General features: G+C 38.9%; 1 protein-coding gene across 1 annotated transcript in view; it reads left to right on the top strand.

Annotated features, from left to right (window-relative positions):
- The window catches only part of MYH10 (myosin heavy chain 10), a 137,706-nt gene that overhangs the window by 65,889 nt on the left and 52,848 nt on the right, over window positions 1–18,969 (top strand). The window contains exons 7-15 of the mRNA XM_045570234.1: window positions 550–613; window positions 2,404–2,502; window positions 4,288–4,431; window positions 4,670–4,765; window positions 6,681–6,799; window positions 7,492–7,644; window positions 11,225–11,398; window positions 15,977–16,150; window positions 16,403–16,517. Coding sequence (XP_045426190.1) covers window positions 550–613; window positions 2,404–2,502; window positions 4,288–4,431; window positions 4,670–4,765; window positions 6,681–6,799; window positions 7,492–7,644; window positions 11,225–11,398; window positions 15,977–16,150; window positions 16,403–16,517 — 1,138 coding nt within the window. The remainder of the gene's footprint in view (window positions 1–549; window positions 614–2,403; window positions 2,503–4,287; window positions 4,432–4,669; window positions 4,766–6,680; window positions 6,800–7,491; window positions 7,645–11,224; window positions 11,399–15,976; window positions 16,151–16,402; window positions 16,518–18,969) is intronic.

Below are 18,969 nucleotides of genomic sequence, written 5' to 3'. Positions count from 1 at the left end.
CCTCCCGCCTTGGCCTCCCAGAGTGCTAGGATTACAGGCATGAGCCACCATGCCCGGCCTTTCCTTGGAAATTTATAAAACATAAGACCAATCTAGCATTTTGAAAGAAGTAATTCAGCTTCATTATTTTTTGTGATTATGATCTGTTTAAGTTTCCTCTTGTTTTTCTCTTGAATGGATTTCTGTTTTCCTAGACAGTCATCAATATTATTCAGATTTTCAAATCTATCAGTATGGGCCTGAGTATAGTATTCCCTTAAAGCTATTAAAATCTCTCACATCTCAGATTATTTAGAATAGCTTTTTAAAGTTCTAAATGAGGTTTCATTACTTTCCTTTCATTAATAATGCATAATTATGTTATGGTCCAGGAAAGTAACCTATTTTATTATTACTTTCTTGAAATTTATTGAGGCAATAGATCTTGTCTATTTTTGTAACCAATTCATGGATACTTGGCAGGGCACACTGTCTTATTATTTTATTACAGTGTTCATATCCTCCATGTCCTTATTTGTTTTCAATTTTCTCTCTTTAATTTGTTTTCAGGGCAAGTTTATTCGGATCAACTTTGATGTAACTGGCTATATCGTTGGGGCCAACATTGAAACATGTATCCTTTTTCATAATTACATAATCCACAATAAAGAATGATTTAGTCTTAGACAGCCTCATGGTAACCCTCTGTGATATCACTTCATTATCCAGATGATAAAACTTAAGCCCCAAGATATTGTGGCTTTTTGAAATACTTTCAGCCTCTGAATATTAACTCCAAAATGGTAGGTTTTTGTTGCTGTTTTTGTTTTTAATACTAGGCCAGAACCTATTCACATGGCTGGGGAAGTGGAGAGTGGCACATTTAGATGAATGCTGCATGCAACTACTATTCAGCTACTGTTGTATTCTTCCATTTTTTTTTTACCATCTACTTCTACTAACATTGGTAGAATGAGCATGTACTCATTGAAACGAGCCTTATAAAATTACAACGTTAAAGTCATTTCAGTTAGTGTTAAGCATTAATAGAATAAAGCTGGAGGAAAAAATAAAATATCAAATACATAGAATAGTCCTAAGAAATGTCACCTGCACAAATTGGCTTCTAGAAATGCCTGCATAGAAATGATTCTGAATGATAATATACCAGTTAGAAAGGGATACAGATGACAACTCCCTGATACTTGTTAGAAGAATCTCCAGTGATAGAAATACATTGTTTTTGTCCCTCACGTGAGGGATAGATCAAGATTTTTCTGGTTAATTTTTTTTCCATCTAGTTTTTACTTGTATCTATTCAAGGGGTACAAGTGCCATTTTGCTACATTGATATATTGCATTGTGGTGAAGTCAGGATCCGGTTAATTAAGAGCAGTATTTCATGTCTCTAAATATGCTCAGAACCAGCAAAACCCAGAAATACTTGAAAATAACAGAATGACTCTATGGTTCACCTTTCTTCATATTGGTCCATTATAGCATCATTCATATGAATGTATTTTTCACCAGATGTGGAAGATGTGTTTGGGATTTGATTTAAAATTTAGGCTGTCTGGCATGTACAGAATTAATTCACCTTGGTGGCCCCATCAAAGGTTTACCTCAAAAGAAGCAATCATTTTCCAAAGCTGTGAAACAGATTCTGTGAGAGCCCAGTGTGACTGTCAACCCATAGATACTCCAGAAGCATCAAGACACTGTAGACCAAGGATCCAAACCAGTCTCGGATCTGCACCCAAAATGCAGTCATATGTGCAGTAGTCTGAAGTGCAGGAGCTGAGTGGGTTCTTCAGAGCAGCGAAGGGAAGGCCAGTGGTTAATCCCATCATTTGGAAAGGCATTTGGAAAAGTCACACAAGGGGCTGGCACCTAGCATGTGAGCAGCTTGCAATAAAGGGGGCTGTTGTGGCCTAGTGGTCCAGCTCATGCATTTGGGAGTCAAGCCAAGTTTTGATTCCCAGCTCTACCACTTCTTAACTATGTCACTGTGACTAATTTCTTTGTGCCTTGGTTTCCTTATTTGTAAAATTGTGATAGTAATTCTGATATTACAGGGCTTCTCCTTAAACGACTGTACTTCATTCTTAATAGCTTCTTACAGTTCTTTGTAGGGTGCAGTGTTCTTTGAATGTAATCCAAGTTAGGGGTGGGGTGGGGTGGGGTGAGGGAAGCACTCTGTGAACCTTAAGTTCCCTCTCAATCCAGTGATTCTGGAAGATTAGTGAGAAACATTAATTGCATATGTTTTCTTTTTTCACGTACAGAGTACAATCATTTAGAATGGTTCTTTGTAGGGTAGTTGATACATATCACAGAAAGAAAACATTTTATAAATTACATATGTATAGACACTAAAAGAGGACCTTGTTTTAAGTAATTTAGTTCTTAACCATCTTTGCTCAGACCTTCTGGAAAAGTCTCGTGCCGTTCGTCAAGCAAAAGATGAGCGTACCTTTCATATCTTTTACCAGTTGTTATCTGGAGCAGGAGAACACCTAAAGTGTAAGTTAAAAACTTTTTACTATTTTATATTCACTTGAATATCTTTTTTAATACTAAATTTTTTTGAGAGGGAGAACAATTTCAGGAAACAATTTTTTATATACACACACACCAAATTTCTAGCTGGTTAAATCATGAAAATCAAAATGAAATTGAACTTCCATGCCATGGGGTAAGTACTATAAGTGGCAGGTATATGGGTATTGTTATATTACCTTTTGTACTTTTATATTTCTTGTTAAAAAAAAGTGTAAATCAGAAGAAAAATGATACCTATTTATATAATTTTGTTTCAAGATTTATTAAAAAATAAGGAAAAATAAATTTCTTAATAAAATCAAGTAGAATAAATATTTCTATTCCTAGATTTAACTGAAATATATATGTTATGTTTTCCCTAGTACTAGAGAGAGCCTATGGTGGATATTTATTTATTTGTTGTCATGAATCACAAAGACTAAAAGCTTAGGGTTGGGCAGGGTCAAAAATAGAGTTCTGGTCTGGGTCAGAATTTTGCTGGGTCAGAAATAATATGAGGGAGAGGAGAAGATGTACAACTTTCCAAACTCTTCTGAGTGTCAAAGTCAGTGTTGTTTCTGTACAATTATCATATATATTATCTAGATATCACAGTAGACACATGTACAGTACTATATGGTAACTTTTCTTATCTGGGCTCTAGGCTTTTGTTAAGCACAGACATTTGTGAAAGCATTGAACCCAAAGTTAATTGAGGAAAGATCTACAAGGAAAAAAATAAGCAACAAATAAATACTTGCCAAGGAGCGACTAAAAATTCAAGATCATGTAGTATGCAGTGCCTAAGAGAAGAAAACCCTTAGGCTTTCAGACTGGCAATAACTGCAATAGGAAGGAATTAAAAAGATATGATCAAAGTGTTGAAAGGGTATAAAAAAGGAAAGCAGGAGGCACAGTACCCAGTAGATGTTAAATGTGATGTAGATGAGAATTAGAGGATGGGGCAACCAGCAAAAATTCTCTGTAGAACAAGAGAGCCAGTCACAAAGCAAAGCAAGTCACAAACACATTCGCACGTCTGTTATAAGAATAAATAGTTCTGTCTATTTTGAGCCCCCCTAAGAAACATTCTTCTGCTCTCAAGAGCACATTTTTTTTTCAAAGAGTAAGTTCTCTTTAATTTGTGTCCCCTACAGTACAAGTAGTCAATGGGGGTCTCCAGTGTAATATCCTGTCTAAAGGCAAGTTAGCCACCAAACAGTCCAGCTTGGAGAGAGCATGTCAGGGGCTTCCCTGGGCTCGAGACTTGCTTGGTCCACATCTTACACCTCCTACATCCGTATCTTTATCTGATGTCCATAGTAGCTTTCATATTGACCCCATAATGTTTGCTGTAAACTGCTTGCTAAGATAGGGATTTAGAATGTGGATTTAAAAGCTGTCCTTCAAAAGATGGCTAAAACATTTAAATCTGAAAATAATAAAGTTTAGTTACTTGGCAAATTTACATCATTTCCCATCTGTTCAGTTTCAAGTAGAATATTGTACAAACTACCATCCCAAAAAATCCTGTTGAAGTTTTTTTTGCATTGTTCACATCATCATTTTCCTTCATTAGTACAAATAATGGAAGTTTGTATATGTTTTTGTGTTTACATGAATATGCAAAGAAAGAAAAAGTGCGTGCTGGTGATGGGTTGGGTGGTGAACTCCTGTTTTCCTGTGATATCTGCAGTGTGAATGTGGGTGTGCTTTAGTCTGTTTATGAGTGTTCATTAAATTTTATTCCATTATATTTCCTTTTAGCCGATTTGCTCCTTGAAGGATTTAATAACTACAGATTTCTCTCCAACGGCTATATTCCTATTCCTGGGCAGCAAGACAAAGATAACTTTCAGGAGACTATGGAAGCAATGCACATAATGGGCTTCTCTCATGAAGAGATTCTGTGTATGTGAGATTTCTCTAAGGTTCTGATACTCTTTCTTAATAAGCCTTATAAATTGGGGGTTAATAACCTCAACTAGAAAATGATTGGGAAACTAATGAGAACTGCCTATACTTTTATGAAATCCCAAGACATAACTTACTGAAAAGTTTTATATAGCTAATTTTTAGCACAAAATAAATTAGAATATGTCTCTGCTGCATTTTGATGCAATTTCTTTTTCTTTTTACTAATATGAAGCAATGCTTAAAGTAGTATCTTCAGTGCTACAGTTTGGAAATATTTCTTTCAAAAAGGAGAGAAATACTGATCAAGCTTCCATGCCAGAAAATACAGGTAAACTGATGATTACTGACTTTATTTCTCTTTTGATGGCTTGTGTTCTCCAAGAACATGTTACAGTGCAAGCATAAATGCACCTTTGAAGCATTCCCCCAAGGGATTCTCAAGAGTAGAGTGTGGGCCGGGCGCAGTGGCTCACGCCTGTAATCCTAGCACTCTGGGAGGCCGGGGCGGGAGGATTGTTTGAGCTCAGGAGTTCGAGACCAGCCTGAGCAAGAGCGAGACCCCATCTCTACTAAAAATAGAAAGAAATTAGAAAGCTGGAAAACTAAAAATATATAGAAAAAATTAGCCGGGCGTGGTGGCGCATGCCGGTAGTCCCAGCTACTCAGGAGGCTGAGGCAGAAGGATTGCTTGAGCCCAGGAGTTTGAGGTTGCCGTGAGCTAGGCTGATGCCAGGGCACTCTAGCCTGTGCAACAGAGTGAGACTCTGTCTCAAAAAAAAAAAAAAGAGTAGAGTGTGGTCTCACATGTCCACATGTCTACATGAAGGCCTACCTGATTTCATAAATGAGGGCAGAGGGACAGGGTGCAGGATGGAAAGTGGCAGTGGCTCCTCTGCCTTGGCGTGGGGGAGACATTAGGAACTGGGGAGAGGAGAGCTGAGCTGCAGGAGTCCACGCAGCTCACCCAAGAGGGAGTTGCAGCTGCTGAGTTCCAGCCAGGTTTGACCTTGCCAGAAATACAGGCCCAGTGTGGCCAAATACAATTGATTTTTCAAAGGAAGATGGAAATCTAGATTTTAATATGAAAATTTCCTATTTTTAATGTTAAAAATGGATTTAAATTTGCACTGGTCAGGAATAATAGTTTGTAAACCAAAAATAAATGTTTGCAAGCCTTGTGAGCTGTCAGTTTGCTCCCAATGCTCTGGAAACAAAAAGAAAGATGAGGAATCTCTATATTGCCTAGAATGCTTGATTACTTGAATAAACTATCTGAGCCTTACAGGGGTATCCACAATCCACAGTGGCCAGTGAAGGCTGACATAAAGTCACATTTTCTCCTTTGAAATAGTCCTTCTGTATAAACAGTGTGACACTTGATAACAATTTAATTCTGTTTGGCTCTTCTAAAGTACCTGCCTCTCCTGCTGCATCATGGGCACCATTTTCTGACCAAGCTGTGGCACATCATCTTAGACATTTGACTTCTAAGACCATTATGTGTATCATTTAATCAAAGTAGTTTGGCACATGGGCCTATGTTCTCCATATGGCTTTCATGTGGTTAAATAAGACTTAAAGTAGAGCAATTGAAGATTTAGAGTAGGGCATGTGTTAGTATAGCTTGGCTTTGAAATCTTAAAATGACCGAGAGATAAAAGAATTAGGTCACTCTTCCAAAAGTCAAGGTGGCCAGGTGTGGTATGCACCTGTAGTCCCAGCTACTCTGGAGGCTGAGGCAGGAAGATCACTTGAGCCCAGGAGTTCTGGGCTGTAGTGCACTATGCCAGCTGGGTGTCTGCACTAAGTTTGGCATCAATATGGTGACCTCCCAAGAGCGGGGGACCACGAGGTTGCCTAAGGAGGAGTGAATCGGCCCAGGTCAGAATTGAAGCAGGTCAGAACTCCTGTGCTGATCAATAGTGGGATCATGCCTGTGAATAGCCACTGCCCTCTGGGCAACATAGTGAGACCCCATCTCTAAAAAAATAAAAAATAAAAAATAAAATAAAAGACAAGGTGGGCAAATGCTGACAGCCATCTCTTAGAGCCTAAAAATGACTGTATATTAATTTGAAAGGATGGAAGGTATTTTTTATCAGGCCTAAAACTTACCTAACTTTAAGACTTATATTTAGTTTATTTCTTAAAACAATGTAATTATTACTGAGGGTTTTCAAGTGTTATATTGTAACTAGGTTATAAGTAGAAATGTAGTATTTAGGAGACATTTTATACTTTAGTTGCACAGAAGCTCTGCCATCTTCTTGGGATGAATGTGATGGAGTTTACTCGGGCTATACTTACCCCCAGGATCAAGGTCGGCCGAGACTACGTGCAAAAAGCCCAGACCAAAGAACAAGTAAGTTTAATATTAATTGCTATTATAGATTTGTTTGAATGATAAGCCATGGTCATTTGACCTTCTGATTGACATGTAACAAACTGAATCAATAAAAATTCTCTTATGGATGTTTCTTGGTACTATTTAAGTATTTTTTCCTTTGGTGTATTTACTGTTTTTTTCTCAGAAAATTTTAAAAAGTAATTTTTTTTAAAAAACGTAAATTTGAAATATCCTCTCCAGTTTTTCCCTGGGTAGACAGATAATCCGGTAGACAAAGCTGCATTCTTCAGGCACCATGCCAGCAGGAGGGCTGCTGCTACCTTGTCCCTGTGCCGGGCGTACAGCAATAAGAACATAGGAATCAATCACATTTGTCCATTTAATTGTGGACTGTTTTACAAAACACATTAGCTTGGAAGGTAATGCTAACTGAGCTAACTAGGCAGAATATGCTGCTCAGAACCCCGGGGCATGGGGAGGAGTTTGTTTTTACTGGGCATCTTTACCCATCCCCTAAATTGATTATGCCCAGTTTTCATGTAATTGTACTAGTAATACCACCTGTTGATGTGTAAAATTGAGACATGATTAAGCAGTAAATGCAATTTCAGGTTTTTTGAGTACTGTATAATATTAAACTCCATATAATAGGTATTAATGCTTTGTCGAGATTGTTTCCAGAATAAAAGGTTGATGTTTAATTATAGGCAGATTTTGCAGTAGAAGCATTGGCAAAAGCTACCTATGAGCGGCTCTTTCGCTGGCTCGTTCACCGTATCAATAAAGCTCTGGATAGGACCAAACGTCAGGGAGCATCTTTCATTGGAATCCTGGATATTGCTGGCTTTGAAATTTTTGAGGTATTCCTCTCTCTCTCCCTTCCCCTACTCGTTCGTCTTTTTATTTAATCTTTTAACAAATATTAAGGCTCACTGTGTACCAGGTACAGTGCCAGGCACAGGAACATATAATGGCAAATAAGCAGGTATCACTAAGCTCACAGGTTTGTGAGTGCCGCAGTGAAAGGATGCAGAGATAGAAAGAATTGGGAGGCCACCTTGAGCCTATTCAGGGAAGGTGTCTCTGCAGGGTAACAGGAGCGCTCAAAGCAGGAGAAGCAGCCAGCCTCAGTGCGTTTTCCTGGCGTAATGAGAGTAACCCCAGTGGTCCTGTGTGGGAGAGAATTTGTCAAATGTTAGAAGATGCTAGAAAGCCAGTATGACTAGACATAGCTGGGCTGACTGAAGGGAGAGAGGAGTTGGAGACATGGTTGTGATATGGGGCCAGAGTGGGGAGGCCATGTAGGAGATCACTGCATAGACCAGGGCAGGGTGATGGCAGCTTGGCCTGGAGGTCGGGGGAATGGCAGTGTCAGAGGGAGACGTGGAAAGGTGATAATCTATGTTCCGCAGGTCATATAACCAGGTTTTGGCAATAGATTTTAATACATTTTATTGTTGATCTGACTAGATTTGTCCAAACACTTACCATCAAGGCAGGAAAAGGTTTGTGATCACACACCTGCTGTGGTTTTGCAGAGAAGTTGATAAAATTTTGGTCTTCTAAAAATTATATCTTTATCTCTGTAAGTATAGATACGGATATATACTACATTCTTATAGTTTATCTTCTTTGATAGACTATATAGTAAGGCACAAATATTAAATGCTTCTTGTGATCAGTGCATTACCTTGGCTACTATTGGGTATTGCATTGTCTTGTTTTAAAATGAACCCTTATAAATGTGTGAGTTTTATAAGTCTATCTTCATAAAAACTGAACCATTACTGTGATAAGTGGTTTCATCCACTCAACTGCCACTGCCACTCTGAGAGATTGCTTTAATACGTATTGATTTGTAAATTACTTGAAACCATGAAAAGTGGCTGGGTACAAACTGCATTTTTTTTTAAAAATCTGTTGCCTTCCTCTATGTAAACAATCAGAAGATATAATGAAAGAGAAGACCCCTATTTCCAAGTGCAACAAAAACAGACAAAATATCTAAGAATAAATTTAAGAAATAGGCAAGATTTAAATGAAGACTTTACAATGCTACTGCCAAAACAAAAGAAGACTTGAACAAATGAAGAGATATACCCTGTTCTTGATGGAAAAATTTCACAAATTTTATGTCAATGGAACATACTTGTTTAAAACCTATTAACAGTAATTTTAAGAGAAGGAAGGGACTAGGCAAGCTTCTTCTAAAATTAATGTGAAAAATAAATTAATAAAAATAAAGAATAGACTTTAAAGTTGTGGGAAGAAGTGAGAATGTTAAAAGATACAAAACATCGGCCAGGCACAGTGGCTCACCCCTGTAATCCTAGCACTCTGGGAGGCCGAGGCGGGTGGATCGTTTGAGCTCAGGAGTTCAAGACCAGCCTAAGCAAGAGTGAGACCCTGTCTCTACTAAAAAAAATAGAAAGAAATTATATGGACAACTAAAATATATATAGAAAAAATTAGCCAGGCATGATGGCGGATGCCTGTAGTCCCAGCTACTCAGGAGGCTGAGGCAGGAGGATTGCTTCAGCCCAGGAGTTTGAGGTTGCTTTGGGCTGGGCTGATGCCACGGCACTCTAGCCCAGGCAACAAAGTGAGACTGTGTCTCAAAAAAAAAAGATACAAAACATGATACAGCTATAGAACTTTAAGAAGTATGGTTTTAGCGTGTGAACAGACAGACAGTAGAAAAATGTATGTAGATGCTAAAAATGCAAAGTTGTTTAGTGAGCATTATTTGTCATGAGAAAAGGATAGAAAAAGCCTAAATGTCCACCATTATGAGGAGATTGGTTCAGTTTATAATGATGTGTCCATACAGTAGAATACTATGCATCCATTATAAAGAAATGAGGTGGCTTTATACACTGATATGGAAAGACTCCAAGATACATTGTTAAATTTTTAAAAATTAAGGTCTTGTGCACACACATATTTTTGAGTGCATAGAATATTTCTGGAAGGATCACAAGAAATAGGCGGTACTGGTTAACTATAAGGAGAACAATTAGTGGATGGAAGTGAAACTGACATTTCAATGCAAGTCTTTGTACATTTTAAGTTTTACACTATTCATTATCAGTCTAAAAATCAATTACTTAAAAATATAGTTGGTAACTTAAATATGGAAGACAAGTAGAAACTTGTTAAAAGACAATATCATTATATGTAGGAGCCCAGGTTAAATAGAGTTATAGGATGTCATAATCCTGAAGCAAAGCAAAATCCATTTATATAAGCATGAATAAGCACAATCAGGCAGTCTCCAAATATTTATGTGGCTTGCTCTGTGTGCCAGTTACTAGGAATACAGTGTTGAGCAAGGCAAACACTGCTCCTCTCTCCTAGCATGACCTCATTCTAAAATAGTGACTGTAACAGCTCCCTGAGGGTGAGGAAGATTGGAGTAGCTTTATCAGACTGTGTATCTACTCCTCGGAGATTGATTAAACCCTTTGTAATTGAAAATCACTTTTTATAATAAAAGCGATTATTTATGAGCATATGTTGCTCCTGTAAACAATGTAGAAGCTGAAAACTTGAACACTTCTAGTGTGTAGGATGATTAAGAAAATTAATTAAAATGAATTCATCCGCCTATCAATTCATCCAGTCGAACACACAATAGAAAAATGGGCAGAGTTCACAGAGAAGGAACAGAAATGACTAACTTGAAAAGATGCTTGGATTCACTCTATGAGAGCAGTACAGTATCGCTTTTGGTATGGACAAAGCTCAGACGTTGGGTAAGAGAAGGGAATGCACAGAAAAGCAATGCAGAGCCTCACACTTCCCAAGCTCCCTCTGTGTGTCAGGCTGGATAAGCTCCCAAAAACAATCTGATGAACTAAAGATGATTCTTTTCATACCTCGTTCTGGAGCCAGTGGCCTCGGCAGAGAGTAAAGTGGGACAGAGCCACACACATTCTAGATTTTCCCAGCCTAGACATGCTCGCCAACCAGCTGCTCACCTCGCTTTGCCTCTGGCCTTCCAAAGTCTCTTCATTTTTATTACTTTGTGTCTCATTTATTTCTTTATTTCTATTCCTTAAGGATTCACTAATAAGAACTGGATTGTTTCATTTGTAGAGCATTCAGTTAGCATACTAAGCTTATTATTTTTTCATTTTAGCAGTTCATTAATGTGGCCATATATACACTATTGTTATTAAATATTTCTCTTTACCTTTTCAAAAAGGCTGTGTAAGTCTGTGTGTGTGTGTGTGTGTGTGTGTGTGTGTGTGTGTGTATGTGTGAGAGAGAGAGAGCACCCCTCCTCGGTTTAGTTGCTATTGTTAGATAAAAGCAATACTATACTTCAAACCTAATTAATAATTTTTAATGAACTGTTTTTGATAACTAGATTGCTAATTATTCCTGTTTTCCCTCCCCCTCCCCATGTTTGGAAAATTATTCTTTCAACTTTTATAGCTGAACTCCTTTGAACAACTTTGTATCAACTACACCAATGAGAAGCTGCAACAGCTGTTCAACCACACCATGTTTATCCTAGAGCAAGAGGAATACCAGCGTGAAGGCATTGAGTGGAACTTCATCGATTTTGGACTAGATCTGCAGCCGTGCATTGACCTGATAGAGAGACCAGTAAGAGAGTTTATTTGCTCTTTGGCTTTCAGTTTCTGTTCAAGCAGGAAGAGCATAATCTGAGTCAGAAATTATCCAGTCTAATTAGTGTTCAAATAATTTTCTAATCTAAATTTTCTAGGAAGATGATAATCTGATAAAGTAGTTTCAGGATGCAAAAGTCAGTAGTATTCCAATAAATCCCTTTAGTTCTCCTTGCAGCTTTTGTCCTGCCCCTGCATGTGTGGATACACTGGATAGCGGACTCTGCCCACACAGACTGCAGATACCTCTGTGGTTATGGCGTTAGCACGCACCTATGAAAGGGTACAGAGCCACCTGGCACACTTCCTCAGTAATATAGGGACACTTCATTTAGCTACGAACAGGACATGTCATGTAAATCCATTTTTCAAATAACTAAACCTTACCCTTGTAAGTACAAAGATGTTTTTATTTTGGCAGATTCTTTTTTTTAATTTGAAGTTTCAATTTTGGGGGTGGGTCTTTTGGGGTATATATTTTTAATGGCAATCTTAGAAAGCATCAGAAATTATATTCTTGTTGGTTTAGTGTTATGTAAAAATAGAGAACTCATTCTCTTTCGAGTTTTGAGTGTATAACTCATTCAATTTTGAAACTCAACTCCATGTGATCCCAAACAAATACTGATGGTTTGATGGTTTGACTGTGTATTCCCTGACAGTTAGCATATTAGCTTCGCTTATTTTATTTTGCTATCTGCCAAAATGTAGGAAAAACTAAAACATAGTAATTGAGCTTTTTTTTTTTTTTTTTGAGACAGAGTCTCGCTCTGTTGCCCGGGCTACAGTGAATGCTGTGGCATCAGCCTAGCTCACAGCAACCTCAAACTCCTGGGCTCAAGCAATCCTCCTGCCTCAGCCTCCCGAGTAGCTGGGACTACAGGCATGCGCCTGCCTGGCTAATTTTTTTTTTCTATATATATTTTTAGCTGTCCATATAATTTCTTTCTATTTTTAGTAGAGACGGGGTCTCGCTCTTGCTCAGGCTGGTCTCGAACTCCTGAGCTCAAACAATCCACCCGCCTCGGCCTCCCAGAGTGCTAGGATTACAGGCGTGAGCCACCACGCCCGGCCGTAATTGAGCATCGATACCTGTAATTTACATAAAGTTCCAACACTAGTTAAGTAGGTGTGTTTTAACAACAGCTCAGAAGTATCTCCTAGAACTTACAGCAGGCTTTGAAACAGTTTTTTCTTGCTACTTGATGTCTGGTTGCCACCTGTGTCATTGTGTTTGAGGGTGTTGGAGGTCTCATGTCTAGAGAACTTGACTGTTACAGGACCTGTAGTCAGAAGGAGTGCTGGCAAGTCAGGAAGGGGAAGAACCTAGAACACTTTCACTCCTGTTAGAGATATAGTTCTAGCACACTAGAAATTTGGGTGTAAGGGAACCAACAGGTAATTTCCATTTGGCTCATACATAAGAAATCATTTTGCCTTTCAAGGCACTGTAGCTGCATGTTTAGAGCAGAATCTCAAATTACCTATAATTGTGAGGATAGTTGCCTCTGTGAACCTTGTAGCATCATTTAGAAGTAAGATTCAAGACACACTTGTAGTAACTTCCAGTTAATTTTCACGCATACATGGGCACATGAATACATTTCATTGCTGCTTTTTTGTCCAAAGAAAATTATGTTTGGGAATTTATATAAATAAGGAAATAGAGTATATCACGTTGTACTATTGATGACTATATGATATGTTACTTGACGTGCTCATTTATATGGATCCATGTGACACTGGAAGTCCTACATTTTAAGAATGTAGTGACTACGTACCTGCACTTATGTTTTAGGGTGGACAAGAACTCATAACATTTTGCTAGGTCAATCTCTCTGTAGGAATAATTGTGCTGAAACTCTTCCAAATGGAAAATTATCAACTCTAATTTTTTTTAATGTTTTTGGAGGGTTTTTAAATCTAATGGTTTTGTGACCCTTAAATGAGTCTTACAAATATAACTTCTTCTTAATGTTAGTTAATTGCATTTCTTTTGCTTTATCCCTCTAGGACAAAATACTTTATATACCATTTTTTAATATTTTCCTTCACTCTCACGTAATAAATTTACTCTAAAAATGAAAGTGATAGGGGAAAGTAATTGAACATTTCAACCTTAATTTGAAATGTTGCAAAAATATATGAAGCAGAAAGAGTTTGATGTTTATGTTTTCAGTTATTTTATAGACATTCAGTGTAAATGTTGTTGGGTTAGGATAAGATTAAGATAGAAAGAATTTATGAAATCCTCAATTATAGCCTGGAAATCCAGATTGGAGGCGCCATGGGGGCCATACTGGCCCTGGTCCTCAAAGACTTGATCTCGAAGTCAGAACAGAACAGAATACAGTGGTTGGTTCATTGGTTCCATAGTCCTGGCTCTAAGTGATGCTCTGTGGTGGCACTGCCTGGCTTACGTCATCTCACAAACCCAAACCCTGCCTCGCTTGGTGGTGGGCTGGCAGCCGGCGGGCTCTGAGTTCAAAAGCTATTCACAAAACACATGACGATTATACAGAAACATAGGCTCCCAAACTTACAGCTCTTAAGAAATACCTAATTGAAAAAAGAAGGGATAATAGAGATCCTGAGTTTGAAGGATAAATTAGAAAAAATAAAAAGGAGACACAATAATAGAATATTCATAATCATGCTACCACTGAGTCATTTAGAAAAAATGATATTTGAGATCCTATGTCAGAATTTAGGAATATTTAATTAAGAGGGATTAAAAATATAAAATTATGGTAAAAAGATAGATGTTTCAGTTATCTTAATATTAATATGGACATTCATTTCTAAGAGTTATCAGATGATTGAGGTGGATTGACTTACCTGCCACGCTAAGCCCTAGCTCCCCTAGGATTACCTAATTACCTAGTTGCCTCTGAGTATTCTCTTTTAGCTAAGATGAAACCCCATAGATTCATATAGGTGAAGGAGTCATGGAGTAAGGATCTCGATTGCAGAAGGTTCTCTCAACTTCTACCTACTGACATTCTGATCAACCATTACCTTTCCTGACCACATGATTACATTGTTTCATTTATATTTAACTATAAGTTCTAGTTACTTTTTAAAACAGTATTTATATATATAGCCTGCTCTTCCCTAGTAAATATAAAGATCTTGTGAATTGAAGAAAACTAATCCTAGAGTTTTATTCAAAAGCTGATTTGTATGTGTGCACTAAAATTGGTACAAGCTTAGCCCTGTATCACACACTTGCCATATTTGCAGTGTGATGATAAATGATGACTAAGAAACACTGTAAATAAGACCATCACTATTTAGATCTTTCATGTGTCACTTACCTCCAAAAAGGAAGTCATTCCAAAGAGAATGTTGAGCTCTAGGCCTTTTTTTAAAATTGAGACATAATTCACATTCCATAAAATCTACCTTTTAATGCCGTAATTGTGGTTTTTAGTACATCTACCACATTGTCATCCCAAAAAGAAGAAACCTTGTACCCATTAGCAGTCACTCCCATTTTCCTCCCCTGAAACCCTGGCCACCACTAATCTATCTACCTTCTGTCTCTGTGGATTCATCTAGGCATTTATTTTTATTTTATTTTTATTTTTTTGAGACGGGGTCTTACTCTGTCACCCTGGCTGGAGTATAGTGGCACAATCATAGCTCACTACAACTTCAAACTCCTGGACTCAAATAATCCTCCTGCCTCAGCCTCCTGAGTAGCTAGGACTACAGGTGCACACCACCATGTCTCGCTAATTTTTTTATTTTTTGTAGAGACAGTGTCTTGCACCCTGACCCATCTAGGCCATTTTTCAATAAACTAATAATCAAGTGACCTAAAATGTTAAAACAAATATATAAAGCAATTAGTAAGCACGTGTCTGTTTTATTTAATCATCTGTTAAACAGAAAATTAAATTGATTAGGATATAAAATATCTGAAGCATTTCAGTTAGTTGAGGTTTTATAATAATTTATCCAGCCTGGCTGGGTGTGGTGGCTCACACCTGTAGTCCCACCACTTTGGGAGGCCAAGGCAAGAGCATTCCTGGAAGCCAGGAGTTCAAGACCAATCTGGGCAACATAGCGAGACCCTGTCTCTACAAAAAATTTCTTGAGAAATTAGCCAGATATGGTGGTACACGCCTGGTGCGTTGTAGCCTGGTTGACAGAAGGAAACCCTACTTCCAAAAAAAAAAATTTTATCTACCCAGTCATTGTATATAAACATTCAGTTTCATCTCTCTATCCCCCATTTCCTTCCTGGCTTCTTTTATTTGCTGCTTTTTGGGGGTCATCTGCTTAGAATTAGTGTATTTACAATTTACATAGAGTATTTATAAGTTTACAAGATAACTTATCCATTTTCTTGCCAATATTTTTTTAGCAGTTTTAGATCTCAGTGTTTGAATTATAAACTTGCTATGGGTTAGATATTACCTTCCATCCTAGCAATTTGTTTTCCATGGATCTTCCTAAAACTCTAATTGTTTAGAAAGTTAAGCTGCCAAACCCAGTGGTATTAAAGTGACATGCAACCTTGTCAATTCTCATTGCCTCTCATCATCAGGCAAACCCACCAGGTGTGCTGGCCCTTTTGGATGAAGAGTGCTGGTTCCCTAAAGCCACAGATAAAACCTTTGTTGAAAAACTGGTTCAAGAGCAAGGTTCCCACTCCAAGTTCCAGAAACCTCGGCAACTGAAAGACAAAGCTGATTTTTGCATTATACATTATGCAGGGAAGGTAAGAGGCCTTATGTTGAATAACTTGATTATAATTGCTGTGTTTGAAATTTTGCTATGTTTTATGAAGGTGTAACAAAGGTGCTGATAAACATTTGTAAACATTTAAATATAGTGTATATTACAAGTGCATCATCTTTGAGACAACCCATTTTTTTGATTGTTCTATGAAAGTTTTTGATTAAGGCTTAAAGTGGTTTTTGTGTTTGATTTTGTTTTCCATTTCACCACATTTGGTTCTGGTACGGGACAGGTGGACTATAAGGCCGATGAGTGGCTGATGAAGAATATGGACCCTCTGAATGACAACGTGGCCACCCTTTTGCACCAGTCCTCAGACAGATTTGTGGCAGAGCTTTGGAAGGATGGTAAGATAGTGCTTATGTTTATAATTAATCTTGGCTGGAATCTTTTATAATAAAGGTTTATATGTGATTCTTTTACATATATATATATGTATATACTTTTTACTTTAAAATCTTTCCCTAGAGCAGGGCTGCCGTTATGTTAGAATTTATCCATTTTAAGAATACTTGGGTTAGGAAATGAATAACAAGACATCTGCCTTCTTGGTCAGATGCTGTGGGAAGTGTGGAAACATTCTAGGCCCAGAACCACAAAGAAGTACATGTATGCCTCAGCCCCACTCAGTTATAATCTGAGAGCTTTGGGACGCAAGACCTGAGAGCCCCGCACGTTCGTGTGTGCACAGGTCTGCTGAACCACGTCCTGCACCAGTGCTGCGCCCCCCACCAACAAAGTGGCCAGTACATAGATTCTCAGACACCCTACATACACATCAGTTGCTTTTATTTCCATCAGTCTTCATAGTTCTTTTGTTTATATGAACCTCCAATAAAGATTTTTGGTGATTTTTTTTTTTTTTATTGTAGACTAGAAAATTTTACTAATATCAGCAAAGCAAAACGTCTGTGTGTCTTTATGCATCATAGGGCCCAGTGTCTTCTCCTAGGGCTGAGCTCCCTGCTCCTTCTCATCCTGGCTCTGTCCCACCCCTTTGCTTAGCCTCGGGCCATGCAGGACTTAGCCCTGGATCTCCCCTTGCCGCAGCCTTGACCCTGAGGCTCGGCCCATCAGTAACCTGGCTCGTGTCTGCTTTCTCTAGAGCATCTCAAGCCTTATAACTCTTATAGCTCTTTTCTCAGAGTTAGAAAGAGAGAAGCACAGAAAGCAGTAAAGAAGGGGGCTGGGGCAATTGGGGCAAAGGGAGGGAGATGAAAAGAAAAGAATGGACATGGAGAAAGTGAGTAGGGGCAACGGTGACCATATAAACCACATCTGTCAGGTCACACAAGAGTGTGAGGAGCCTACAGGGATGGGTTGCACTGCGTGTAGGCAGGCATGTGTCCTGGGAAGGGACCGTGTGCCTGGGACCACTGAAAAGAGGGGATTGGGGGAAGGTTAGCTTTCCCACCAGTAAAGCAGAAGCTTTTCATCTTTGTACCTTTTAATGAAAATCTCCAACTAGCTGAGTGGACAGCGTCACTTCCATTGACCTAGTCAGCCGAGGGATGCCGTGTGAGTGCCAGGAACAGAATCTGCGGTGCCCTCACAGATGAGCTGTTCCTCTCCCTGTTGGAGGCAGTGGCAGAGTGGGCTGTGAGAAACTGAAATGAGAGCAGAAAGAAAAGCCGAGCTCAGGTTGTCACAGGGTCCACAATGCTAGAAAGACCGCCACTGGTGAGTCGGAGACGTGGGTGGGAAATGCCTCCAAAGGAAGAGAGCGGGTAATGCTGCAGTCTTCAGTGTCTGCATTCCTCCAGGAATCACTTCGGTTGTGATGGTACCAGGCACTGCATAGGTTACAAAGTCACCTCATGTTCATCCCCTCCTCTGGGCACCCTTGTAAGATCTTAGAACACAGCAGAGGAAGTAAGATCAGTATACAAACTGTTGAGTGCCAGAGTATCTGTGATAAACGCCTTGTGAATGGTACAGAATGAGTTTTTAACTATGTGCAACAGAGGAAGGGACTGCCCTTTCCTGTGGTGCTAAGGTAAAATGTCATGAAGGAAGATGCAATTTTCATGTCCTTAAAGGATAATAATAATCTGTTGATTAAACAATGAAAGCTAACATTTACTGAGCACTTACTAAGTGCCAGGCAGAGTTTCCATCACTAATTTATGAGCATTTATGGCCTGATTGCACCTTAAGCATTTGTGGGTAAGAAAGTTTATGTGAACTAACTCTTTTAGGGATGAGTATCTAGGGTTGGCGTTTGTAGAGGTGAGGTTGGTGTGGGGAAGAAGGGGTGTAGAGTGATCACAGCTCAAGAAGAGTGTTCATGTGGCTTTGGAGAAGACAAGGTGGTAGGCTGAGACCAGACTAGAGAGCACCGATGGCCCATCCCAAGTAGGGTTTGGACTTGGAACTTCACTGAATGAAGAGCGTCAGTAGGTTTGTGAACCCAGGCAGTGACACAGTCTGAGCTGGTCAGATAGATTGGGGTGAGAGAGCCTGCAGTTGGGAGTTGAGCGTGAGGTAACAGGAAGGTGGTGGGCATGGAGGGAATGCCTGGGGAAAGGAACAGAGGAGTGGGGAGTTTTCCCTGTGGAAGCCTCAAAAACTAGTTTTCTTTTCATTTTGAAGAGAAGCAGGTATTTGGGGAACACTGTATAAGAAAGGACATTATTACATACTTGTTCTGACATCATGAACCCCTTTTTGACTCCCATTCATACAACTACGAGTATGTGCTTCCCAGGGTAATCTGAGAGAGCTCTGGAAGCAATGAAAGACGTGCCCCTGCCCTTAAGGAGTCTATAATCCAGTTGAGAAAGCAGGATTTACACAGAT

The sequence above is a fragment of the Lemur catta genome, chromosome 15 (genome assembly GCF_020740605.2).
Source record: "Lemur catta isolate mLemCat1 chromosome 15, mLemCat1.pri, whole genome shotgun sequence".
In the NCBI taxonomy this organism is placed as follows: Eukaryota; Metazoa; Chordata; class Mammalia; order Primates; family Lemuridae; genus Lemur; species Lemur catta.
The sequence above is the reverse complement of the archived record's forward strand: the minus strand, read 5'-3'. Positions and strand labels throughout refer to the sequence as shown.